The following is a 27,984-nucleotide window of genomic DNA, read 5'->3' as shown; positions in this document are numbered from 1 at the left end:
CTCAGGGTCCTATCATGTTCATACACCATGATCTTAATGAAGCCTTGCCTGGTTTGGCAGCACTGAATCTTGGGTGTCTCCTGTAATGTCCCCTGGAATGGTTCATATTCTGGTGGGTTATCTAAGAAGTTACAATGATGGGTTACCTAGGAAGTGCCAAAACTCACGAAAATTGCCAAATCACAGGAAAAAGACATGAAGACCCGGAAGATGGTTGCGTGGAACTCCGATGCCTGAATCTGGGCTGAGGGGTAAGTATAAAGTTAGGGGAATTGCCCCGAGGGGCAGCTATGCTGGGGGGGGAGGAAGGAGTATCATGTATGGAATGCTAAGCAGCACTTTCCTTTCAGACAGGCCTTCTTGGTAACAATAGGCTCAAGTTTTGTCCAATTAGTCTCCTGATGGTTTAAGAAGTCTGAAGTACAGGTATGGGATCGATTATCCGGAAACCTGTGATCCAGAAAGCTCTGAATTAAGGAAAAGCCACCTTCCGTAGACTCCATTTTATCCAAATAATCAAAAAATTTCAAAACAATTTCCTTTTTCCCTGTAATAATAAAAACAGTACCTTGTACTTGATCCAAACTAAAATAAAATGATTCGAAGCAAAACCAGCCTATTGAGTTTACTTAATGTGTAAACTATTTTTAGTAGACTTAAGGTATGAAGATCCAAATTACTGAAAGAGCAGTAGTTAATTTCAACAGGTGGTGGAATAGCCAAGTCCAGAGCAGTGTCATGAAAATCCAAATTAACATGGAAAGACAGAAAGGGAAAATGGCACTGCATGTTTTGGACCTCTTCCGCCTCATGTAGTGCCATATTACTGAAATAAAAATTACATTGATTTGTATATAAAAAGTCCCCCAGTTGATTTGGGTCTTCTCCGTGACAAACACACTGGCCCCAGGTACTTTCTACTCAATACTGAGTAGCTCTCCCAGGGGTTCCTTGCACCTCCCTGAGCCAGCACATGTGTAATATAGTAAAGCTGGAACCTTTCTCAGGTTCATTGGTAAGAACTGTTGTTTCAAATGGAATTACTATATCTTATCTAAATAAGGAAGCCAGCAGCTTTGCTGAACTGGAACAAAAGTGCCCCATTTATTTGTTTATACTTTTCAGTAGAAACTTTTTGGCTGGAGTAATTAGGTCACAAACCATGAAATTCTGAAATCCTATAAAAATGGATGAAGAGTAATATTTGTATAGGTGAGCCCTGAATTCTGAAATGTGAGTCTTTGTCTTATGAATAACTAACAAAGTTTGTGCTGAATGTAACCTTTGTTTTATAGATTTATTTATGAAGAATTGCTCCTACACTACAAGGAATGGCGCTGTAAATTTAAGGACGAAGTTGAACATGAGGCTTTGGCACTTTAAACAGGTTCTGTAAGCATGTAGCAGCTGCTTCATTCTAATAGGAGCAAGGAGTCCACTAAACCGATTTCCAAGAGAGCCTCCAAGTGCTGGCAATAGTCAGTTAACTCAGAGCTAAATATTAAATATCTGTGCTCCTATATTTGGGGTAGTATAGCAGAGCTGCAATAATTTGCATTAAAAAAACTATTATGTCAAGTCAGTTTTCAGGATACTTCTCCGTAAATGTAATTTTTTTAGGATGTGTAGAGATTATAATGCAGTATTTATCACGGCTGAGCAAACGGATGCGCATAAATGAAGCTGGGCATGGATACAGGGCAGCAAAACTGCAGCAATATTCTTCTACTCATTCACACCAAATCCACTAAACTGTGTCCAATTGAACACAACAAATTGTGAAGCAAATCTCTTTTCATCCACCTGCTTCTATCATTTAGGCCTTATTGGATCCTGCCTTCACTGGTTCAATGCAGATATTGTGTTGGGAAACCTGATGATTAATGTGACAAGTTGTAGGCACAGATATACCACAGGGCTGTGTACAGTTAAAGAATTTCAGCTAAAATTATCTCAAATGCTTTAAAATGGCAACCAAACCATGAAAGACGTGGATGAAAACAGAAAACTACCATTGGAATGGATAGAAGAATAGCCAAAATGACAAAGACTCAACCAATGATCAGCTCCAGGAAGATAAAAGAAGGTGTAAAGTTACCTGTGATACTGTTACAATTAGAAGACGCCGATTTGAAGCCAAACATTGGCATGAAGCTCTCGCAAAGACCCATTGTTGAAAAAAAGACATTGTGCTGAAGAGGTTACAATTGGCTAAAAAACACATTGCTTGGCCTAAAGAGAAATGGCGCAACATTTTGTGGATTAACAAAAGCAAGATTGTTCTTTTTGGGTCTAGGGACCACAGCCAGTTTGTCAGATGACCCCCATGATATGATATGGGGATGTTTCTCATACTATGGTGTTGGGCTTATTTATCACATACCAGGGATCATGGATCATTTGCAATACATCAAAATACTTGAAGAGGTCATGTTGCCTTATGCTGAAGAAGAAATGTCCTTGAAATGGCCCCAAACACACCAGTAAAGAAGCAACAACTTGGTTCCATGCTGTTTCTGAGGCAAAACTAAGAAATGCAGAAGAATTGTGGAATGTAACAGGTGCCAGAAGTTGGTCGACTCCATATAACACAGATGTGCAGCAGTTCTCAGAAACACTGATTATACAACTAATATTAGTTCAGTGATTCAAAGGAAAGCAAAATCTTGAATTATTTTTCTGTATATATATATATATATATATATATATATATATATATATATATATATATATATATATATATATATATATATATATATATATATATATATATATATATATATATATATATATATATAGTGGGTTAGAGAAGGAGAAGAAATCCTAAGTGTTTAAAGGGTTTTTTCACTTTCAAACACTTTGTTCAGTCGGTTTCACATAGTTCACCAGAAAAGACTTCTTGCATACACTTTCTATTTATGATAGTTTTTCTAATATTTAAGTATAAAGTTTCATTTTTCACCTTCTAAAGCAGCTCTGGGATGTAACTGTTCTGAATTGATACATTTAGTTGATACATTTATCTTTGTTCCTGCTGAGCTGAATCCCTGAGTTTCATTAAAGGCAGTTGTTAGAATTGATACAACAGTTGCTGATATTCCCACAGATACTACTGATATATGGATCAACTAATGGAGCAAACTGTAACAGTTCAGAATCCGCACCTGGATTACTGAGCAGCCAGACAAACACTAGAGAGGAACAAAAAAATAGAAAGCAATTATTTCTGGTGAACAATCTGAAAACTCAATAGAAAATAAGTGTTTGGAAGAACAACCACTTTAAGTGGATGCTGCTGCCTTACTTATTAACCTTCAAACAAGTAGAGTGATGGGTATTTAACGGCTCCATGTATAGATGGATTAATTGTGAGCCATATATGCAACATACATACACCATCCTCTGGCAAGGGGTTATGCTCAAAAAAGTTGAGAGTAGCTTCACATGGAGTAATTATGTCTAGGGACATTCCCTAGATGCGATGAGCATTTACCAAGGACTCCATCTGTAAACTCCATATAAAGTAGATGTAAATATCCTGCTTAGCTTGAGGGAAGGAAGTTATGGCAGGAACTCTATCCCCTTTTAATCACTAGGTATGCGGAAACTATAAAGTCTCTAGAGAATTTTAGGCTTTTTTAGGATTTAAATATACAGAGAATCAATGAGATGTGCACAGAATAAGCTTTGTGCTCATGTATCATCTTTTCAGGAACAGACAATAAAAGAGGGATATTTTCTCTATCAGGCCACTGATACATTTCTGTGTTCCAGGCATTTCCTTTTTCAAACAATAAGCTAAACGTTACCATTCTGCAGCAATAACAAAAAAAAAGAGAATACATTTTTTTATTTGAGTTAATTGATCATCAATTCCTTCCTTTCGGCAACAGGAGCTGGATTGTTCTGTTTCTAATATGATTACCTGCACTGCTTTCACTTTATAAAAAGAATTTAATGGCAGAATGAATTCTAGTATCTTCTCTTTTTCCCAGAGTGCCCATGCAATAAGAGATTTAAGACAGTGGAGGCTTAAAATAAAAGGTACTTCAGATCTTCGTATTTAAAAAAGAAGACAATTTAAACGGTCAAGACTAAAAATAGTGCGCGCCCCGTTCCTTTACAATCAATAAAATAGTAGCTCTCTTCCACGCCGTCAAGTGGGTCAACTTTCATATTCTGATCTTGCTTGGATGATTCGGTTGCATGAAAGTGCTCAATTTAGCATAAGGTTACTGACTTGTGAAGGGATTACTGCAACTTCTCCTCAGCCTGGTGATTTGCTTAATGAGAAGTATGCTTCTATGGCTCCTCGTGTTCACAGAAGAATGGAAAAATGGAATCCAGGGGTCACGTTAGCAGGCCACTTATTAGCATGCCAAATACGAAGAGCTAAATATTCTTTATGCGCTGCTTTTCTTCTCTCGCATCATTCAGACTAAAATCGTTAGGTTGTTTTGTAATAAAACATGACACGTACTATAAATTTCCCAGTCCCTGGATATGTAGAAAGAAAAAGATGTGACCCTTGTTGCCTTCTGTACTACTGACTGATCATCACGGCGGTGCCGCTCTTCTGAACTTGTTATAAACAATCTCCAGACAAGCTGTCTGATACTAGTAAAGGCTAAAATGTATTGCCACAAACATTTTGTGCCAAGAAAACATTTATGTAAGAAATTCACACGTTTTGTAGAATCTAAAGGCCAATTCCCTATTTCCCACAATGCAGAGAACGCAATGGTAAGAAATGAGGAATCACATTCTAGTGTCTATGCTCAATAAACGAAGTAATCTAACTTGGGTGATGTTAAAGGGGAAGGAAAGGACTGAAACTGCCCCTAAGGTGTTTAATCATATGCTGGAGGTACTGTATTATACACAGGGGAGGAGGAGGCATATGGATTTAAGGGTATATCTTCATATGACATAACTTTCTTCACATATGAATGGCATCCCTGCCGGTGCCGGGCCAAGGTAGTTTGGCACCCTAAGCAAGAGCTTCAATCAGCGCCCCCCTGTCCTGCATTACTATTTACCTCATTACCATGATGGTTTTTAAATAAAGAGAGCAAGAAAATGTACAACACTTTTTCATTTATATTACTGTCCCCTGTACCTGTACCGCAAGCCCAGCAGCCATCCATTATACAGCCCCCTGTACCTGTGCCAGTAGCCATCCATTATACTGCCCTCCACACCTGTGCCAGTAGCCATCCATTATGCTGCCCCCATACCTGTACCATGCCCCCCATACCTGTACCAGCAAGCCCAGCAGCCATCCATCATACTGCCCCCCATGCCTGTGCCAGCAGCCATTCATCATACAACCCTCCAGCAGCCATCATATTGCCCCCAATCTTTACCTGTGCCAGCAGCAGCCCAAAATAAATCTGATCACATCATATTGCCCCTAAGTATTTATGTACCTGTGCCAGTGCCCAGCCCAGCAGCAACAGCAAACATATGGCCCCCGGTCCAAATCTGTACCTGGCTGTGCCAGCAGGAAGCTTTACACTTTCACATTGACGCGTATACGCACATCGCGCTGCACTGCCAGACCACACATAAGGAGCTATTACTTGCCGGCAAGAGGGAGAAGGTGAAGGAGGGGGATTCCACCCGACTGAGTGACCTTGATTACTAAAACTAATTATTAAATAAACGCTTGAAAAAAAACGAAAAAAAAAACCCATTAAAAGTGCCCCTTCAATGACGGCGTTGTAGACAGCCGCCTACTCTGCCTACCCCTCGTTCTCGCCCTGATCCCTGCAGTGAGCACCAACCATCTGTTTTTTTTGGTGTGCTATTAATGTGGACATGGTCTTGCGGTAACATGGGTGTGGTTTAAAGTGGGTGTGGTCTAAAAATAGGGAGTGGCTAACACTGGCTTCCATTATCGGCCCTCCACCATGTAGATTAGAAAAATTCCAGCCCTCTGTACCATATAAACTGGACAGCACTGCCCTAGGGATTTCAAAGCTGTGCTTCTCTAAAGTTTGTAAAAATAGGGTTTCACTAACTTTCTTTATTAAAGTGTCTCCTAAAACTACAGTACACACAAGGATAAAATTGAATTGTTTACAAAGGAGAAGAGACAAAGAAGCTTGTTTGTGACTGTAAATTGCCTTCAATGGTTAGATTTAACCCTCACTTCTATGGACCGTGTATCAATTAACTTAATGACCAACTTCTTCCACTTAGTTCATTCACCAATCAGTTAACACCTATATATGAAATTCACACCTTGGGACAATAAATATAAAGTGCTTGTGCTTAAATTAATACAACCAATAAAATATTGATTGTCGCTACACCGGCTGTGTATTTTTTATCAATTGATGATTCTACTATAAAACCAATAACAAATAATTTATACAAATTCTTAGTATTGTATCAATTAGTTGATGAATTATGATTGATCAATTTAAATTATAAAGTGCCTGTGCTGGAAGGACATGAGAAAGGTTTCTATTTTTTTCCTAAGCAGAAGAACATCAGAACAGCCTCTTTCTTTCTCCTGACAACTTCCTTGACTACTTGGTGGTCAGACAGGTTGGAAAATGACCAGCAGGTGGCGCTGTAGTAACAAAATTAATTCATGTTAACAGGACATGTATCCTTTAATATCTTGGAATTAAAAAAATAAATAATGCATGTACATTGTAAAAGTGCTTAGAATAGAACCCTCATTAATTTTACATTCACTTATTTTTAAAGTTTACTTATCTTTTAAGGTGTGACAATTCAAATTATCCGGAAAACCGAAGGTCCCAAGTATTTTGGATAATAGGTTAACATTTTAAGCAACTAAACTTACTATTTGTATGTTTCTGAGCGGATATATTCAAAGACATGAGACACTCCTACTTGGAACTGATCAGCAATCGGCGTGACCCAAGGATTGTTCTCAGCTTTGAACACCTGCTTCTGGCCTGTGAGATCCAAATTGCCTGTGAGAAAGAAAGACATGTTACATTTAGCCACTGCTGTTGGGAACTAGAAAATCTAAAACATGGATAACTAGTTAACATTTTATTCATGAGATTTAAAGCTCTCAATAAAGAATGACATGAATCCACAGAAGCAATAAAAATGAATGACTGCTAGTATACCAATCGTAGTATCCACAATTTTTAGAACACAAACTAAAAATTATTTTGAAGAAGTTTGGAAAAGAATAAGTGGGCATTCAACTTCTGATACAATCTGATTTCGAATTTTCAACCAAATTTAGCTGAAGTAGTTGAATGGAAAGTTCACCTTTACTTAACATTTATTTTCTTACCTTAAAGCAAAATAAAATGAAAGGAAACTCTAGTGTATTATTATAGCCATATTACACTGAAGTGTCAACATTGGTGGGTAACATATATTTGGGAGCGAATCCTGAAGGAAAACTTCAGCACGGAGACTTCATCCATGGAGATGAATGTCCTAGTTTGTTAGCATGATCATTCTATAGTGAATTCTGTCTAATCTTTATAAAGAAGACCCATGATGGGTTTGGTAAATATACATCCTACAGGTGTTCAGTTGGGTTGAGGGTTATTAGGCTGAAGGCACAACAGAAGCTTAATCACCAGCAATAAATCTCCTCTTATGCGAGAGACCTTCTGTAAATGCTGACCGGAGATAATGTGAATCACTGGTGGTAAAACCCATGAGTCGCTTCAATCTTCCGAAGTTAGCTGAAGTTGACTCAACAAGAAACATCAAGCAGCTTTGGAAGACTCAAGCACCATATTGATTTTTACCATCGGTGATTCGCTTTATTGCTGGTGGAAAAGCATTTAGGGCAGTGTACAACGGGGAGATTTGTCGACAGCAATTATGTATGAATGACTGCGAGCAGCAAATCGCCCGAAAATACGTCTCCATTAGAAATAACTGAAATTGCTGCAGGTAAAACCTACATATTGAAAAGCTGCCCGAAGTTTCCTCTTGAGGCAGCTTCAGGCAAGAAGGAAGCGTTGTGTTGGTTTTACCATTGACGATTTAAGTTATTTCCAATGTAGACACCTTTTTTGGGAGATTTGTCGCTGACTTCGATTAATCTCTTTGTGGACTGTTGTCCTTGTCCTGCTGAAAAAGAAAGTGCCTTCCACAAATTGTTGCTGCAAAGTAGGAAGCAGGGAATTGACAAGGCTGTAATGGCCAATGGGTTGGCAATCATGGGTGTCTGATCATTAAAAGGGGTGTCCACATACTACTGGCCATAAATCTGCCATCTGCTTTAATGATAAATCAGCAATTGTAATCCATGACATTCTACAGCCAGTGTTCACCAACACTCTTTATCAAGAAATCTGAGCTGCTAAACAATAATGTATTAATATTAACTGTACATGGATATACAATGCTCTATGACTGATAAAGTTCAAGAAACAATTAAATGTGAATTCATACTAACACAAGAAGAAATCAGTGAAATCTCCGCTGCACAAGTCAGGAATATCTTTTGATTTATCATGAAATTACTTTTTTGCAGCTCCCTAGTCTTGCATCACTTATGTATTTCTTCACAGTTAGGTTAGTGTGAATTTCATGCAAACGTCTATAACTATTAACACGCTTCTGACCTTAAGAATGAATATTGCTGGTACAACACTATAGTGATTTGATTTCGTTCTATTCCAACGCATTTTGACAAGTTATGAGCTTAATAGGGCCTTTTCATAAAATGGGCATGCATCACTCAACCAAACGAAACGCAATCATTCCCAGCATATGCCCAGCTCAAAGAGAAATCAGCTCTCAGTAAGTGATTTTAGCAGCAGATTGGTAATAGGCAACAGATGTGAATTAATAAATGTGTCTTCCCACGCATGATACGGATGTCACTGCACGGCAGGTACCATCACTTCTGTTATATCACTCACAGAAGGGAACGCGCATACACCTGATTCAGAATTTTCTTCTTGCTTCAGGAATCAGAAAGTCGATTTTACCACCCTTGACTAAACATTTTAGATAAACATCTTAAACATTAATTTTGTGAAATTCAGATATTTTTATGGAGACAGATGGCATAATGGTTTCTTGACAAACATTAAGGGGCAGATTTATCAAGGGTCGAAGTGAAATTTGAATAGGATACTACGACTTTGAATTCGATTCGAAGTAAAATAGTTAGAATATTCGATAATCGAAGTACTGTCTCTTTAAAAACAACTTCGACTTCAATAGTTCGCCAAATTAAACCTGCCGAAGTGCTATGTTAGCCTATGGGGACCTTCAAATGCATTTTTCTACGTTTTTTGTAGTCAAAGTAAAATTGTTCGAACGATTTTACTTTGACAGCAAAACGGTCAAGTTCGGTAAAAAAAAAACTTCGACTTCGATATTCGAAGTCGAAGTATAGCCATTCGATGGTCGAATTTCGAAGTATATTTCACTTCGAAATTCAACCTTTGATAAATCTGCCCCTAAAAGCATTCTAAATAAAATTAAGTGAAATTAGCCTGAGCTGGACAATTTAAAGGCATTATCTATTTACTGTATATCACGATAATGAATAATAATAAGAAACATATAACTAGACTACACTCCAATTATTGATGTGTATGTTAGAAGGGGAGCTTTGCAAATTTGGACCAAACAACTTCAATAATGGGACAAGACAATGCACAAACCTTTGGCGGGGTAGGATGGCTAATGCAGAAATATCAGCACAACAAAGCAATGTTTAGGGTGAATTCCTTGAGTCTTTCTAGTAGAACTGAAAGTCTTGCGACAAAGGTACTATACAGGGTCTTCAACTGTCAAGGATTGAAGAGAACGCAACATGTCATGTTCAGTGGACTTTTTAGATTTAAAATGGCATATGCAGAAATATAACCTGTTTATATGCTAACTTGTCTTCTGATTTATGTAAGTAGAATGGACTACAAAGGGGAAGTTTGGCCATTAGATTTAGCACTATTTCAGTATTTTTATTCTCCCATACACACTGGAGTGTCTTGTAGTCTACTATATAGGCTAGATCAGATTTTAAATTTGGCTTGTTTAAATATCTGTTCTGGTGAGTAGAGTTGGTCTCCCTGTGCCCTGTGCCTATAATGTGGAACCTTGTGCATTATCACTTTATCTCCACACAGAAGTGTTTAATCGCTTAATAATAAATGCAAAACACACAGGATTTGTCCAAAGTGTTGGGTGGTCCTACTACCTTAAATGGGAGGTCTACCCAAAAACTATTGGACTGTATGGAATATGTGTCTACATAGAAAGTGATCACTGATACACATGGTTCCAATTGGTAATATTATTTATTTTAGAATCCATATAGAATCCAACCTTTCTCCGGAAACCCAGAAAGCTCCTTGAAAGGTTGTCTGTCATATACTCTATTTTATCCAAATAATCCACATTTTTAAAATTGATTTCCTTTTTTTCTGTAATAATAAAGCAGTACATTGTATTTGATCCCAACTTAGATATAATGAATCCTTATTGGAAGCAAAACCAGCCTATTGGGTTTATTTAATTAAAGGCTTTAGTTCCTCACATTTTTATGCAATATTTTTGTTCAACCCACTGAATTAAAGCTGAAAGTCTGCAGTTCAACTGCATCTGAGTTGTTTCATTTAAAACTCATTGTGGTAATGTACAGAACCTAAATTAGAAAACGTTGTCTCTGTCTAAATATTTATGGAGTGAGATTATTTCCCCTTGTACTTTTGTGTATATTAGTGGGAGCTGTAAACGGTTAACTCTATACCACCTTAATAGATCAGCACTATTTTTTAACCTCAATACTGTGGGTAGAATGCTGCTTCAACAAGAAATATGGTAGAGTCCATTTTAAACTGTATGTAGAAATATTAAAGAAATCTTAGAAGGCATGTTCTGACCAGTCAGGAATCTACCCTGTTTAAGAGGCAATAGTATAATGTCCGACTCTCTTTCTAAAAGTTGACATAAAATACACTGGGGTAAATTTATGAAGTGGCGAAAATTCGCCAGCGACAGCGTTGCAGCCATTGCAACACTTCGCCAGCGAAAATTAGATCAGACAACGCTAATTTGCTAAAATGCGTAGTTGCGTCAAGGGCAGTCGAACGCTGGTGAATTTTCACTTTTGTTACTTTGGCAATTAAAGCCAAGATGCGCTAGCGTTCAATGCTGCCTAGCGCAACTTTGTTAGAGGTCTTCGCTCAGGCTAGTTTGCATACAGCGGGAAATTATAAAGTTGAATGGACGTATATGTTGCAGCAAATACATTACATTACACAAGTCCGGGAAACCTTAATGAAGACAAAGATTTAAAGTTGTTATAATGCCCTACATGTGAGCCCACTGTATAGTTTATGTTCCATATGTTAGAAAATGTATGGGGGAACCCGGTTACCCAAAAATTTTTTTAAGGACTTTTGCAGGCTATCACTCTGAAAAAAGGAAAAGACATCAGCGTTTTTTGGGACTTCCTTTTTCCACTAAAAATATGATGTAAGTAACAGAAGATTGAGGAAGATCTATGTACTCCAATGCACTTCGCCTGGTCTAAGCTGGCGAAGGCAAGTCTGGCAAAAGAGGTAACGTTCAGTAAAATCCGCATTTGCAGAGTAACGTCCATTTGCCAGAGCGAAAATTCACCTGCCGATAGAGTGTGACTGACCGCTAGCGCCTGTCTCTTTCACTAGCGAAGTTAAGCCTGCGTCCGTTAGTAAATCGGCGAAGTGCCTGAAAGCGGTAATGCTGGTGAATTGTCGCCATCGTTATTCACTTTGACCCGTTAGTAAATCTGTCCCATTGTATGAAGCTATTCTATTAAATACATTAATCGGGAAGCGCAATCATCTGATGATTACTTAAAATCACTAGTCCATAAAATAACAGTCCATGATGATCCAGAGTGACAGGTTATAGCAGAATATTAAATTCTCAGCACGTCGACAGCAGAAAACTACAAATCCCACCATCCTCAGACAGTCAATAACATCCCCTTGTTCTACTGAACAGTATAAACTACACATTTCTCACTGCAACACTCAAGACAGCCATGGCCCTAAATGCTCCACGCCTCGGTGGTCCTGCTTTGAAACCATCTGCTTTATTAGCAAGTTTGGAAGCAGGGATCAGGCAGTATGCGGCCAGCGACAGAGAACCCAATAAGTTGAAAGCCCGTTAGTCTTAAATGAAGCTAGATGGAAACTGCCCACTATTCAGTGGAAATGCCAGGAGCGCAGGAGAGATCCGGCACTGTGATTAGCAGTCACCTCTTGGGCAGCGCTGCCATAAAGATATAAATCACTCACAGTTTTGTTGTGCGATTGCAAATTGGATTTTGAGTTTATTGCTTACCACTGAAAAAGTCTTTGTTTCCAAAGTCATATGAAGTATTCTCCCTCAGAGCAAACACAGACTGTATTACAGACAGGGATGATCAATTAAAGATTCACACGCACTAAAGAAAATTGCTCAACTTTATACTAGGTCAGAGCTATAGGGTAAACATTACGCTTAACACTGCCATTTTTATCTGAGTTGTGTTTAACTTTATAATCCTCTATAACAATTTCTAGGTACGTTGATAAACACATCTAAAGGGTAAAACAATAATTCACCTTTGAGTTAACTTTTAGGGGCAGCTTTATCAAGGGTCTAAGTAAAAAGATTTTTTTAAAAATTTTAAATTTGAATTTGATTATCGAAATGTATCATACACTGGCCCTTTAAGAACTCAAATTCGACTATTTGCCAACTTAAACCTACCGAATTGCTGTTTTAACCTATGGAGGACATCCTGGGATCAATTTGGAGTTGTTTGCAGCCTTCTTGACATTCAAGTTTTTTTAAAGACAAAAATCGAATTCGATTCGAGTTTGCGGGTCGATCCTATCCACCCGAGTACCAAAAATTCTATTTTTTTTTTAAAATAAATTGCAGTTGGTCAAATTTTGAGTTCATGGGAGTTTCAAATAACTCCCATGAACTCAAAATTAGACCCTCGATAAATCTGCCCCTTAGTATTTTATAGAATGGTCATTTCTAAGAAACTTCTATTTGGTCTTCATTATTTATTTATTTTTTATAGTTTTTTAAAATGATTTGCCTTTTTCTTCTGACCCTTTCCAGCTTTCAAATGGACCCCATCTAAAAATCAGATGCTCTGTACAGCTACAAATGTATTGCTATGACTACTTTTTATTACTTATCTATTCAGATCCTCTCTTATTCATATTCCAGTCTCTTGTTTAAATCAGTGCATCACTGCTAGGGTAATTTGGACCCTACCAATCCGATTGCTGAAATTGCAAATTGGAAAGCTGCTGAATAAAAAGCGAAATAACTCAAAAACCACAAATAATAAATAATGAAAATTGCAGATTGTCTCAGAATATCAATATCTAATTCAGACTAAAAGTTAATTTAAAGGTGAATAATCCCTTTAAATGAATTAATGGAAAATAAGTTTAAGCAATGGTCAAGCAGCTGTTCACAATACAACTCCCATTGACTTCTATAAAAGCTGGCCCTTAAAAGTCTACGGCTCCCGTCACATTCACACAAAATGGTTAATTTTATCAGGAGTCAGTGTACCAGTCTGTATGTATTTATTAAGCTTCGGAGAAGTATCTGGAGAAATCCCACCAAATCACAGAACATACAAACCCTGTGAACCCCGTTTTGCCCTAGCAAAGACAAAATCCCCAGACTCCCGTGCTGCAAGGCAGCAATGTTATCCATTGTACCAAATTTGGGTTGAACAACAATTAGAGCAACTACTCTACAAGTCTTTCTTTATCAAAGATCATTAATAAGTTCCCTATCACATCAAGAATAGTTTTGGGGTTCATGGAGAGGACACACAAATTTCATATAGCTGCCTGAAACCTCATATTGCAGCAAGAATTCAATGCTAGACATTGCCTCCCCAAGGGTAATATTGTATTAATTAAAATTTGAGATAAAGTTTTTCCAAGATTTAAGAAATTTGGGGCAAAATATGTGATCTTGAATATAGTAGAGTTTCAGCTGTGAAAACTTTAGAAGCTTAAACTTGCTGAGAAGTCAATGGGAAGTGTTTCTTCAGCGTTCATTTCGACTTTTTAAAAAGACATTTGAAATTTGACAGCTTTATTAAACACAAATGGAACCTCATTTCAATGTTTTCTTAAGTTCGATCACAAAAAAAAAAAATCTCTCTTCCCTTGTATTATAATGAAGAATATATGAGGCTTTTCCACACTGGCAACTTTTTGGGTAAAGTGTTGTAAATATTGCTCAGCTTGTCTTTTATGTACACTTTTCAATTTCCATTAGAGTTATTTTAACTTATTCTTTGCAGAAACTTCAGTTTAATTAAAGTAGAAGGAAAGTCATTAACCACTTGGGGGTGCCGAATGTTAGGCACCCCCAACGTGAATCTATTTACTTGAAACCCCGGGCCGGTGCTCCTATCAGCAGCAAACTGCACCGGCCCAGAGTTATTCCAGCGAGCACCACGGATCGATCCTCTACCTGCTCCTTCTGTCTTCAAATTTCCTGGGGCAGATACATGCGCAGTAGAATGAAAAAGCCGAATTTTTAGTTAAAGTTTGTCTTCTCACTCTAATTCGAATGCACAGCTGCGAGAAGACAGAGGAAGCCGGAAGAGAAGCACTCCCTGCTGCTCATTGTTATAATCCAGGGCTGGTGAAGTTTTCTCGGAGCACCGGCCTGGGGTTTCAGGTAAGTAAATACATTCGATTGGGGGTGCCTAACATTTGGCACCACGACTTTCCTTCTCCTTTAAGATAAATCAGAATTCTGTTGCCAAGCAACTTTTTTTGCACAATTAATTTACTGTACATATTAAACAATCTGGGGAATTCCGTGATGTTCGTCACCTTCCAGCCTGTGTATTCCCCTTCACAGCAATCGATTTAGCAGTCATGTCAATCTCCTATTCGACAGATTTCACAATAACAGGTCTGTCATTAAAAGAGGTGTTAAGAAATCTTAATGGCAAATAACCAGAATTAAGTTGTTTGTACTTGCTGTCTGGAATTTAAATGAACTGTAAAGGTACTTTGATGGGTAATAAGAATGAGGAAATGATCACTGATGGAAAGTTTACGCTACATTATCAAATAACTAAATAAGACGAATTGAGAACTGGTCCAAAAGTACCTTTAAACAAGTAACACATTTTGTAGCTATAATATTTATCTTTGCTTTAGTTGCATAGATAATGCTCAGTAATGTATTTATTTTCATAACCATTACAGAGTTTAAGGGCGTGTTGCCAAAGGCAAGCAAGCACATAGCGCTACACTGCAAGGTTAAACAAGTGGCCCCTTGTGGTCTTACCCCAGGCAACCCATTTTAAGATCATCGTCAACTTTTTTAAAACCAATGAAAATTTTGCAGCAGAACACATTGAAATGAGACCATATAAAATATTTCCAGCTCCATGAGGCTGCTGTTTTTCCATCTCAATGTAACTGAATGTGTCTCAGTGGGACATGGGTTTTTACTATTGAGTGTTGTTCTTAGATCTACCAGTTTGCTGTTATCTTGTGTTAGGGAGCTGTTATCTGGTTACCTTCCCATTGTTCTTTTGTTTGGCTGCTGGGGGGAAAAGGGAGGGGGTGATATCACTCCAAGTTGCAGTACAGCAGTAAAGAGTGATTGAAGTTTATCAGAGCACAAGTCACATGACTTGGGGCAGCTGGGAATTTGACAATATGTCTAGCCCCATGTCAGATTTCAAAATTGAATATAAATTAAATCTGTTTGCTCTTTTGAGTAATGGATTTCAGTTCAGAATTCTGCTGGAGCAGCACTATTAACGGATTCATTTTGAAAAAAAAATTTTTCCCCATGACAGTATCCCTTTAAACCTTGGTCTCTTGCTACTGCTTACCTTTGGAATGCAAACCCTGTATTTCCAAGAGAATTTTCCCTCAGTCTGCTCCCTCTTGGGGCACTCACTCTGACTCACTACAGGCACTTATGCAGTGACAACCAATGTAAACAGGGGGTAATTAATACCCCAATTTGTGCCTGTAAGTTACTCTCTCACTTAGATCGTAAACTTAACGGGACCTCCTTCCTCTTGTGTCAACTCTTAGCACTCCATTTTGACACAAATGTATTTTGTATTTATGTGTATTTGGATTTTTATTGTTCCACTGTAGGGTTTGAGAGGTCTATAAGAAGCCCCTTGACCACATAAGGCATGCATTTATACAGGTCACAAAATGGTGTGGAGATGTCTAACACCCTTTTTAATTTTTAGGAGAATGTTTATTTATGCGATACATGGGTGGTAAATTGTTTGTGTTTCTGAAGGGGGCATCCCACATATAAATATCCCTATCACGGTTGACTTCTTGCCCATCAAAATATTTGACAGTCCTGTATTGTAGTCCATATTGTAGGGATACGTATTTCTTGAACAAACTAACTCCAAAGGGTCTCCATAGGTCTGCATTATGAAGCAATTTTTTGTACAAGGGCCAAACCACAAGATCAGCCAGATTTGTGCCCGGCTTAATTAAGTATAATTAGATGTAATGATTTTGATCAACTTAATCAACATCTAAAACATGACAGCAGCTATATTATTACAAGAGTCATAACACAAATATAATATGGATAGAAACCAGACACAAGGAAAGTAAGATTTCAGATTCGATGTGTTAAAACTTGGTGACTTCCAAGGCACATTCAGTAAGTAAAGGATTTATTAAGTTAATTAAGCAAGGCTGTGCAACTGACATATTAAAGTCATTTTGAATTTCAACCTAAGTACCTCAAATCCAGTTTTATTAGAGGTTAAGGAAGGGATCAAACAGAACATGCTTTGCACAACCTGAAACTGAGAACATATGTAAAATTGCAAGTGACAAGTTCGTCTGTTTCAAAATTTGGTTTTTTACTCTTGAGCTTTGAATTTTTATTGCTTCAGAGCTGGAAGTTAAGGCTCAGTAATGAGAATACTGAATATAACAACGTTAAAAGGGCAGATGGAAGGGAAAATTGTGGCACAATATAAAGCATACCCTCGCTGTTTTATCACTCTCTCCACCAATCCTCCTTTGTGCTATAGTTAAATATGATCTAAATAAGAGTTTATCTTTTTAAAATAGAATCAGTGTCACAAGCCAACAATTGTTTTACTTTGAAAGAAGTACCTTGTTGCAATGACTTTCTGCTGTAAGGGAAAATCGGACTTCAGGGAGATTATGGTTGCTCCAAATAGTAAAAATAGAGGTTAAAAAATCACTAGACCACAATTAAATCAACTTAAATCAATCTGTGATTGGAATAGACACACCTATTATTAATATGTATTTATATAGCCCCAACATATTGCGTAGCACTGTAAAGTAAATGTGATTATACAAATAAATCACATGAATTATTTACATAGAACATATGGAGTTACATACATCACAATCAATACCTATCTGCGCATTCTGAATTTGTTAAAATGTCTAAAATTTCTCACCTCAGTTTTTGCACTGTGCATGTTATCTACCACATGTTCTTAAGTACAAAGGTAAAACATCATAAACACAAAGTCCTTAAAATAGTGATACCCAATATATCCTTGAGTACATTCCAATAGAATACAAAGAAACAGATGCAGAATGTAAAATTAATCAAGCAATTAAAATGATTATTTTAAAGTGTGATGGGCGGTCAAATTTCCAGTTCTTCTAGTCTTATCATGCAATATACATTTTATGGACAAAAACAAGAAATCAATAACAATATGTATTGCAATTTAAATGCAATCAAATTCTTGAAATCAAATTAATTAATTACGCAATGTCATTATAACTCATATTAGTCATGTTGGACAACACTTTTAAAAACATAAAAATCACATTGTGAAAAAAAATTGTATTGTGAGTGTGTGTATGTGTCTACTACACTCCACACTGGTTAGGGGCCGGGGAACAAGTAGGACAAACAAAGCATAAATTATATGATCTTTTAACACAAGGGGGCAAATTTACTAAACGGCAAAGTGGCTAACGTGACGTAATTTTGCCACTTCGCCAATTTACTAACAGTGGCCCTGGCGAAAATTCACCAGCGAATTAGACAGAGTAGCGCAACTTTGCAGCCCAACGCCTGGCGAAGTTGCACTCTGGCGAAGGGACGAAATTACGCAAATTTACTACGTTCACCAGGTTAGACCAGGCAAAGTGCAATAGAGTAGATAGGAGTTTGAAAAAAAAAAAGTTGAAAATTTTTCTAAGTCACAAAAAAAAAGCTGGCGTTTTACTTTTTATAGGGTGATAGGCTAAAAAATTTTTTTTTTAGGTTGCCCACCTTCCCCCCTACATTTTATAACATATGGCACCTTACCTATTCTGTGGGCACATGTGTAGGGCATTAGAACACCCCTATATACTTATATTAACTTTCCCTGGGATTGTGTAGTGTAATGTGCGCTGCAGCATACACGTCCATTCATTTCTAAATTTGGCGCCGTATGCAAATAAGCCTTCGCTAGCGTAACTTCGAACGGCTGATCGTACTATCGGTTGCACAACTTCGTAACCGTTCAGGGTAACCTGTACGCAACTTCATGAATGTGTGCAGCCTTGATGAATCTACGCCTGGCGAAGTGCGGTGAAGGGAAACGCTAGCGGATTTTCGGAGGTAAGTAAATTTCCCCCAAGGTGTTTTCATTTGTCTTGAATGTAAATTGCAAACTATTTTATAATCAGGTGTCCAGTAGCCTAAGCCTAATTGAATGTAAATTGCCCCTTTAAATGAACGAAGAAAAAATTAATATGTAGCATAAGAGGATTCTAATTAATGACATTAAGTTAAAAGATGCATCAACAAATACACCAATATTTCAAGTAAAGGAACAAAACCAAAGGACGTACACTTAGGGGAACATTTACTTAGTTCGAGTGAAGGAATAGAATAAAAAAAACTTTGAATTTCGAATGATTTATTTGGCTACTTCAACCTTCGACTACGACTAAAAAACGTTCGACTATTCGACCATTCGATAGTCGAAGTACTGTCTCTTTAAAAAAAATATTCGACCCCCTACTTCGCCAAGTAAAACCTACCGAACCTCAATGAAGAAGGTCCCATAGGCTTTCTAACAAATTTTTGGTCAAAGGAAAATCTTTAGATCGATGTATTAAAATCCTTTGATTTTTCCTACGATCGTTTGAACGAATGAATAGCGGTTAATTAACCCTTGATATTCTACCCTAAGTAAATGTGCCCCTTAGTAAACAACTTTGTAAAAGTATTCAAGATCACTGGAAAGGTCATCAGAATCATTAGAGAGCCTTGAAGCTATTTTATAATACATTATTCTTCTAACACAATAAAAGAGGAGAGATTAAAACCTAAAGACCAGGCCCCAGTGATCAAATGAATGCAGAATGGTGTCATCATTTAACTTCTGTGATCAACAATCTATCACAACTAAAGAACTGCAGTCTAGTATTATAGCTGCCTATTGATGTGATGGACTGAAACCTTCACAGTTCCAGATGCATGATCAATTGCGGATTACTCTTGTAAGAGCTAGGACAGAATGTAGTAAGGCTTGCTGCTGAATTTCTAAGTTCTTAACCCTTCCATAACTTACCTGTACGACATGCATAAATAGGCAAATTTGTACAAAAACAACCCCAGCTAAGCTTTCTGTTAAAGTAGATGAACTGTATCATATGCTGACTGTGTGAATATTTTTTATAATATAAATATTTTAAATTGAAATAAAAGGAAATGATCCATTGAGGAACTAGTTGATGTTATTTATGCATGTGTATTACCTGCAATGCTTCCATGTATTGTACAATATGGATGGGCATGGCAATGTCCACCAATGTTTCTATGCCTGAAGTCACCTGAAATGTTCCTTAGCAGGAGTCTAGCTATAGGAGTCGGCTCTGACTCGCCTTCACAAGAAGAATGGTTAACAATAAAGAGCCGGTAAGTCTGAACATGAAAGAAGGATCATATTGCTGGCATTCTGCAACTATTTTACATTAACTGGGTTAGACTGGAAAGGTCCCTGGGGTCTCCTTGTGGGCCTCACTGTATGACAATAACCATCATCATTCTCATTTCAAGCTTAGAGCCATGTCACATGAATATACAGTATCTAGTAGAAGCAAGTCTAAAGCAACTGGATTGTTCTTGAAAACATTTCACCGCTTAATCAGTTCAACTGATTGGTAGGGAATTCCCTACCCTTAAAAATAGTACAGTCACAGACATTCAATCACAATGGTTTCCTTTTAACTAATTCAGTTAGTAAGTCAGTTGGTTAAAATTTGCATCCAGAAAAGTAACATGATCCTCAATGAGGAATGTGGTGTTTTTTTTGACATATAATGTGAAAATGTTGGGATAAGAATGTCAAAGTAGCATTGAACTGTATGTTGTTGGCAAGTGGTGTCACAGACCCCCTCCTCAGTTTTGCTAAAATTGCCTCCTTCACACCTCTTTCAAATTATCGGTCTTCTCTGCCCAAAATATGTAAATTTCTGTGCTCAACGAAGTGTCTCTTTGTCTTTAGATGTAGATAGAGTGCCAACTCTTGTCCTGAAGAGTTTGGGTCATTCTATTACTGAGCAATTGTTTAGTCTCCCCAGAATATAGATTTGTGCACTCTTCACTACACTGGACATCATAAACCAAATTCGCATGTGCTTTTGTGATTGTGGTGTTGGGTCTTTTTGGTGGACCAACTTCTGTCTGAAGGTGGTGCTTGGTTTGAAAAACACAGGAATCTTATGTTTGTTCAAAATGCATCTACTACTTTTCTAGCCGTAATGGGATGTCTACAATATTTGGTTTGTTCTGTGTCTCCCCTCTGTGTGTTGGTCTGGGTGTTGACAAAAGCCCAATGTATGGTATCCACAAGCCTTTGAGATAGTGTCAGTTGATTAGCCTGGTGTATAGAGTTCTTAACCCCCCCCCCCCCCGTTTACATCCCAGTGGGTCAAACATCACAAATTAATCTGAGTGATCACCAATCTGTGGTTTAAGTATTGGCATGTATTCTTAGCTAATTAGACTGCATTCCTAAAGATTATGAGGCAGTAAAAGCATCAACTGTTCAAATCCCAGATTCATGTTTTAATTCATATGACTTATTGCTAAATGCAAATACTGCTGTTTTCCACTTATAATTCCACAAAGCACATGGACAGCTGTATACAAGCACACACAAATGATGCAGAGTGTGTGTTTGATATAATTTACAATCCAAGTTTGGCACCAGAGGCAACAGAATATTAAGTAAGTTGCCGTTCAAGGCCAAGTTATCAAATATGTTAATAAGACTATGATTTAATGATCTACAGACATAGCATGTCCTCTAAAGCCAGTAAAGGCATCTGACAAATCCTCAGAGGGGTACCTCCACTCCATCTTGCAGTGATAGAAAATGAATACATCTTGCTAAAGCCCACAATCCATCATTTCTACATCATTCCGGTGTCAGAAATGGTGTTTAGGCTTCATCAATAACCTTGTTTAAGGATGACAGATATGCAGAGTTCAATTGATTAACTTTACTTATGAGCAATTGCTATTTGTTTTTCCCCATTGTGCTATGGATTAGACTATAAACTGTTCCCAGTAATTACAAATGGCCCTCTAGTTTGACATTGAAGCCCAATTACTCTTTACTTAGGGCAATTAAAGAGTAATGAACTTATTATGGGGCTTTTTGAGTCAAATGTCAAATATTTTATCCATTAGGAAAGAGGTAGGCCATCCCCTATCCCCTGACTGCAATCTACAAAAAGATGCAGGTTTGAGCTGCACTTTAGGTTACCGTAGAAGTATCTACGTAGGATCCATCATGCACTGCAGTAAAGAGGAATTTCAGCAACCAACCTGTCAGATATTACTGAACTTTGGAAATGTTGCAATAACCACTTCATTCTTTGGTAACAAAGTCCACAAGTCCCAAAAGGTATTGAATGCTTACGAAAGATATTTCCACAACCCAAAACGAAAATATGACCAAATCTGTATTTAGAGAATGCCCAGAAGTAGTTAGAAAAAAATTAATAGGCTACAGAGTACATTTTCCTCTGGCTATCTATCTGTGCTGCAATTTTATGGTAACCAGAGGTCATCTCTGTCCTCTCAATTCCATGCTATACCCACCAAGGGAGTTTCAATACATGAGAATTTAAAATGGGTTTTCTTTATAGCGTTGAAAAGACTGAACATTTTGATACTGTGGCGATTGCAAGGGAAGAAAAAAAAACCTGATTTAGTTTAAATCTGATCTCTCATGTGTCTTTTCCAGAAAAATTATTTGAGGGAATCAACAGCTTGTACTAAATAGTCATTTTTTCCACCTGTCAATTTTCTCCTCTCCGTTTTCCCTGTAGCTCTTTAGAAAGATACATCAAAGTGAACATCACTTCCTAGGGAAATTCATTGTACGGGAATGTCACGGATCCTTAGATGGACAGGGTATAGACAGGGATAAACATACAGCAGATAGACAGACAGATAGGAGAGAAACAGACTGGACATTGTCACAATATGTCACGGATAGATCTGAATTTAATAAAACCTACAAAACAAAAAATAATAATAAAGGAAGGTATTTATATTATATCCTAGTGCAACATATACAATTCTGTGGAGTCTATATAAAGACAATATTGTGTGTCACATCCCCTGACTAGGCTGGAAAACACAAGATTGATCTTACTAATTACATCTGCCACTTTGTTTGAGCTCTGCGATTCAATCTTGACACCATTCTGGTTGTTAAATGGTGGGAATACAGAAAGCGACAGTTCTAGTGATTCTTTGGTGATTTATATTGCTGGCAGAAACGTGGTTGTAGCAGCAAATCATGATTTATACTTCCCTTTGACTTTTCTGGGTAGAACATTCCACAGGCTTCAGACTGGATTTTGGTTTACCTTAACCATCTTATAACCCTAAGAGATGCCAGCATTAACACGTGGATGTTACAAAACGATAACATATTAATAATATGAGTACTATGTGCAATATTCATGTATAAATAACGAAAAAAGAAAAGAAAGAACCCCTCTTCTGACTAGTAATTCATTGGTTCACTTCTAAAAATCTAAATTCAAAATTCATCCACTTGCTGGGTACTTTAAATTAATTCTATAGATGCCGGATCTTAAAAATATAAATATTGAGTATTTCAATTAATTAAAATTAAATTAAGGTGCTACTTCGTCTGCCTTTCGTAACAAGCGAATGAATTAGCACGGAAGTAGCACCTTAATTTAATTTCAATTAATTGAAATACTCAATATTTATATTTTTAAGATCCTGCATCTATAGAATTAATTTAAAGTACCCAGCAAGTGGATGAATTTTGATTTTTAGAAGTGAACCAATGAATTACTAGTCAGAAGAGGGGTTCTTTCTTTTCTTTTTTCGTTATTTATAAATTGCACTGATTGAATCAGACCTCTCTAATCGACTGAAGCGATAAATTAGTATAAGAGTATCTTCTTCTTCAATTCAATATTCATGTATGTTTTTCTTTACATGTGTGGGAAAGTCAATCGTGAGCACACGGCACGTGCAACAAAAAACAACTGTATATTAGGGTACAAAGGCAGAGGCAACGCAGACAGGACAGTATCTGGAAGGTATGAAAGGGGTGGAGGATGAGAGTGACTTTAGCTTTAGAGCTGATATTCAAATCCAAGGAGACAGTGGGTTATGCACTGCAACTAAAACATAGGTGCAAACAAATTTAATAGAAAAAGAGAAACCCCAGACATGTTTGCTTTGCATAAACTATTTGCTCCTTCACCCTCAGGGTCTTCGTATATTCCCACCAACACTTAATGGTGGACATTATTCACAACCTCAGCAAATGCAGGTTGAGCAAAGTATAACACACTTTCAAAAAGTTCCTACGTGTAAGCCCGCATAAACTGATAAATAAACACCTGATTATGATGGAGTATTTCAGAATTAAAACATACCATGGGCATTTGTGAAGTCAAGGTTCTAAAGTAGAGACAAGCATTTGGCCCCAATACAACATCTTTATATTTTTATAATATAGGAATGGGACTTGGAGTTTTCCAGATAACGGATCTACCGTAACTTGGATCTTCTTACCTTAAGTCTAGTAAAAAATCATGTAAACATTAAATAAACCCAATAGGCTGGTTTTGCTTCCAATAAGGATTAATTATATCTTAGTTTAGATCAAAATTATTTTGAAGTGCAAACAATTTTTATGTGTGCGTCAATTTTTACATGCGCAACTTTTTTGTCCAAATGCTTTAAAGTCAATGGGCATCAAAATTATTTTGATGTGCGACAATTTTTACACACGTGACTTTTTTGTTGCAGCAAAATTTTTCGGCTGTGAATTTGCGTAGCAGTTTTCCAAAACAATTCACTGTTGGCAAAATGCGGAAATTTGTCGCAAATCCATGGATGACGAATAATTTCGCCCATTACTAGAGGTGACGATTCTGTAATTCTGAGCTTTCTGGACAACAGGTTTCCTTATAACGTATCACATACCTGTACGCATCTTATATAACAATATGCATATTGTGTTTCAGAAATACACGTATATACGAATATTTGAAGATTTTTTTCTAATGTTGTTGGCTTCTACTAATTATGGTGTTTTGAACATTCTAGGACTTTGATGGGCTCAAAGTGGGGCTGGCCATGTGAATGATCAAATTCTATTAGTAGTCACAGATTGGGGATAGTTCTGCCCACTTCAGCAAAGAGCAACAATGTCTTAATAGAAGTTGTTAGGGGAAGTAAGGTCTAAAATAGAATAAGGCTAGAAATGCTGTATTTTGTATACTAAACATAAACATGAACTTACTTCACCACAAGCCTAATCAAACAAATGATTTATGCTTTCAAGGTTGGCAACAGGGGGTCACCATCTTGTAACTTTGTTAAATATCTTTGCAAGACCAAGACTGTGCACATGCTCAGTGTGGTCTGGGCTGCTTAGGTATCGTCATAAATTATCAAAACAGCACAAGTCAAATAATATCTGCCAGAAGCCGATACAGCAAGACGAATTAATGATCAGAAGAGTCAGACTGCACTGGGTCCTGTGCCGTCACGTAATCTAATGTGGATTTTATAATTTTTCTATTGTTTAATAAAAACTTTCTCCAACTCTGCAGAACCAGTGGCTGCAGCAAAATAATTCTCCAAATAGAATCCCAGTTTATCTGTTTAAATCTGGCTCCATGGTCTTTGTCCCTTCTGCTGGAGTTGGAAACAGTAAAGGGGATGTAAAGGCAAAAATAAAATCCAATACAAATCTTTACACAGTCGCTGACTGCTCTACAGGGAAACAAACAAAGCTGCTTGAGTTCTGCATGGCTGGGAAGTAAGGCGGGGGCTCCCCATGCTGTTCATAAGTATGATTGTTTCCCTGCTCAGCAGTTAAGCACCGTCTGACAATTCCTATCCACAGCAGTAAATGAAGGGAGAATTTCACTGCACTGTCAGGTTTCTTATAAAAATGGACACATTTTTTAATTAAAGTATATTGGAGATAGGTTTCTTTTTCATTAAAAAAAGTAAAAATTGGATTTTATTTTTTTGCCTTTACATGCCCTTTAACAGTACCATGAACAAGCCACTGTAGAGAAATTCAGCACTGCAAACAAAAATTCCCACGTATGGGGCAAGGGAAAAGTTGAGGCTGATTTGTGGAATACTGAAGAATTCCAAGTACCAAGAAAAATGTTCTGATTTGATTGAAATTTTTAACAAATTGACACACTTTTCAAAATCAATACCTATGTCTATTTCTCAGAATGTGAGTGGCTGCTCTAAGCAGATAAACGCTCATGGCTCTATGGTGAGATCACCCGTCCACATTCTGACTCCCCGATGGGTATCGCACACACAGAGAAAAAACATTACCCCTCTGGAACAAATGCTTTCTGCATTAAGGTGTTAACATTCATGAAATGGTTCAAAATCTTACCAAGTTCAGGGGGCAGGACAGTTAGCCTATTTCCTTGTATATGTAGCTCTTTAAGCTGGGTGAGCTCCCCGATCTCCTTAGGCAATGATATCAGGTCATTATCCCGAAGACTGATCTAGAAAGGAAAAAAAAAAAAACAAAAGTTGCCATGGAATTAAATGGGAAATAAAGTGCGACTCAGCTATTATTCTGTCGCTCGCTCTCAGAATTCCAATTTATTTACACAAATGTGCTGATAGACAAGCAGCCGTGCTACTTCTTAAATTGACTAGACTCCACTCTTACAAGGGCTGTGAAAGTGAATTGATTTTCCAGGAATTTAGATAAATTACTTACTATCTGCAACTTCGTGAGCTTCCCAATATCTGGCGGCAGGATTTCAAAATCGTTGTCACTTAGATAGAGTGCACGCAGGGTGGCTGCAAATTAAACAGCAATATATAAACAGGGCGGTGTATAGCCCAAGCACTTCAGTGGTGATCAATAAAAAGCAGTCAGCTCTGATTAATAACCTCGACTAGATGAAAAGCCTTTGACATATCCAGGGCTCGCAATAATAACAGGCAGGTCAAACGCAGATTTAGTGGCTTTATGGCACGGCTTGTCCGTACAGGAAAACATTTATATCCAAAGGCTTGACACAATTAACAGTTTCTTCGGCTGTGAATTGTGCCTTTTATTTTGTGGCTGTCACGTCATTTGAGTGTTTCCTTTATGGGCTTTTATGGACTGATCTAAATATCACAGTAGTAAAGGAGTCACTGCAGAAGGCTTCATACTGGGTATTTAACAGGGAAATTAACAGGAAATTGTATATATTGTTACAACATAAAACACTTCATAACAAGGGGATTATTGAGTACTTGTGGAAACTGTTGGTAATGTATTCCTATTAAACACGTACAGTCAGGTGTACTTTTGTTCCTTGTAATTAATTAAAATTCCCATTAAATGTACAGCTCTCATGGTAGATAATGTGTGCAATATCGTCTACAGCAGCACTATAATGGCAGGGTAATGGTATTGTGTTGGCTTTTCTTTCACCCCTTTTTTTAAAAAAGATCTATTATCTGGAAAGCTGTTTTCCAGAAAGCTCAGGCTTACGAGAAGCCCATCCACTAAAAGCAAATAATTCCAATTTTTTAAAAACAATTTCCTTTTCTTCTGTAATAATAAAACTGCATAAATGAATACTGGTGGCAAAACAATCCTATTATCACATTTAAATATTTTTTTAGTAGTCGTAAGGTATGGAGATCTAAATGATGGAAAACCCTTATCCAGAAAACCCCAGGTCACAAGCATTCCGGATAAAAGGTCCCGGCATATCGACAGGCTACAATGTTATTTCTTACTTAGATAAAAGAAGTTTCCCGCCAGGGAGTTCTCATTCAGGTTGTTGTAGGTGAGGTCAAGGACTTCCAGAGAAGGCAAAGAGCCAAACCCACGAGGCAGACTGTTTAACCTGTTCATACTGACCAACACAAACACAAAGGATGAGTCGTTCCAACTTGACATTTACCAATAACTTTAAAACCATTGGAGATGGACAATTAATCTTCACTGGAAAGTTGCTCAGAATGGAACACAATGGAATGTGGAGATTAGGGATGTACCGAATCCTAATTTGGTTCGGGATTCGTCTTTTTTCAGCAGGATTCGGATTCGGTCGAATCCTTCTGCCCCGCCGAACCAAACCCTAATTAGCATATGCAAATTATGGGCAGGAGGGAAATCACTTGACTTTTTGTCACAAAACAAGGAAGCAAAAAATGTTTTCCCCTTCCCACCTCTAATTTGCATATGCAAATTAGGATTCGATTCACATCTTTTGCATAGGATTCGGCGCATCCCTAGTGGAGATATTTATTGATGCAAGGACAAAAATGAAGAATTTCAAAACAACAGCTGGCCATAGGCAGATATAGTCATACGAAACAAAGCTCTTTTCAGATCCTCCGAAGAAAATCCCGTAAATTTTTGTACCATGGTGATAAGACAGGTTAGAACATTTTTGTCAGCTAAAGATAATATCTTTGCATATTATC

The 27,984-nt window shown here is 37.4% G+C and overlaps 1 protein-coding gene across 2 annotated transcripts in view; it reads right to left on the bottom strand.

The window, feature by feature from the left end:
- rsu1.S (Ras suppressor protein 1 S homeolog) overlaps positions 1-27,984 on the bottom strand; it is an 81,642-nt gene that overhangs the window by 32,118 nt on the left and 21,540 nt on the right. For both annotated transcript variants that reach the window (XM_018269132.2, XM_018269134.2), the window contains exons 5-8: positions 27,292-27,410; positions 26,273-26,355; positions 25,937-26,051; positions 6,821-6,953 (exon numbers count right to left, since the gene is read on the bottom strand). In XM_018269132.2, coding sequence (XP_018124621.1) covers positions 6,821-6,953; positions 25,937-26,051; positions 26,273-26,355; positions 27,292-27,410 — 450 coding nt within the window. The remainder of the gene's footprint in view (positions 1-6,820; positions 6,954-25,936; positions 26,052-26,272; positions 26,356-27,291; positions 27,411-27,984) is intronic.

Source organism: Xenopus laevis, chromosome 6S (genome assembly GCF_017654675.1).
Source record: "Xenopus laevis strain J_2021 chromosome 6S, Xenopus_laevis_v10.1, whole genome shotgun sequence".
In the NCBI taxonomy this organism is placed as follows: Eukaryota; Metazoa; Chordata; class Amphibia; order Anura; family Pipidae; genus Xenopus; species Xenopus laevis.
The sequence above is the reverse complement of the archived record's forward strand: the minus strand, read 5'-3'. Positions and strand labels throughout refer to the sequence as shown.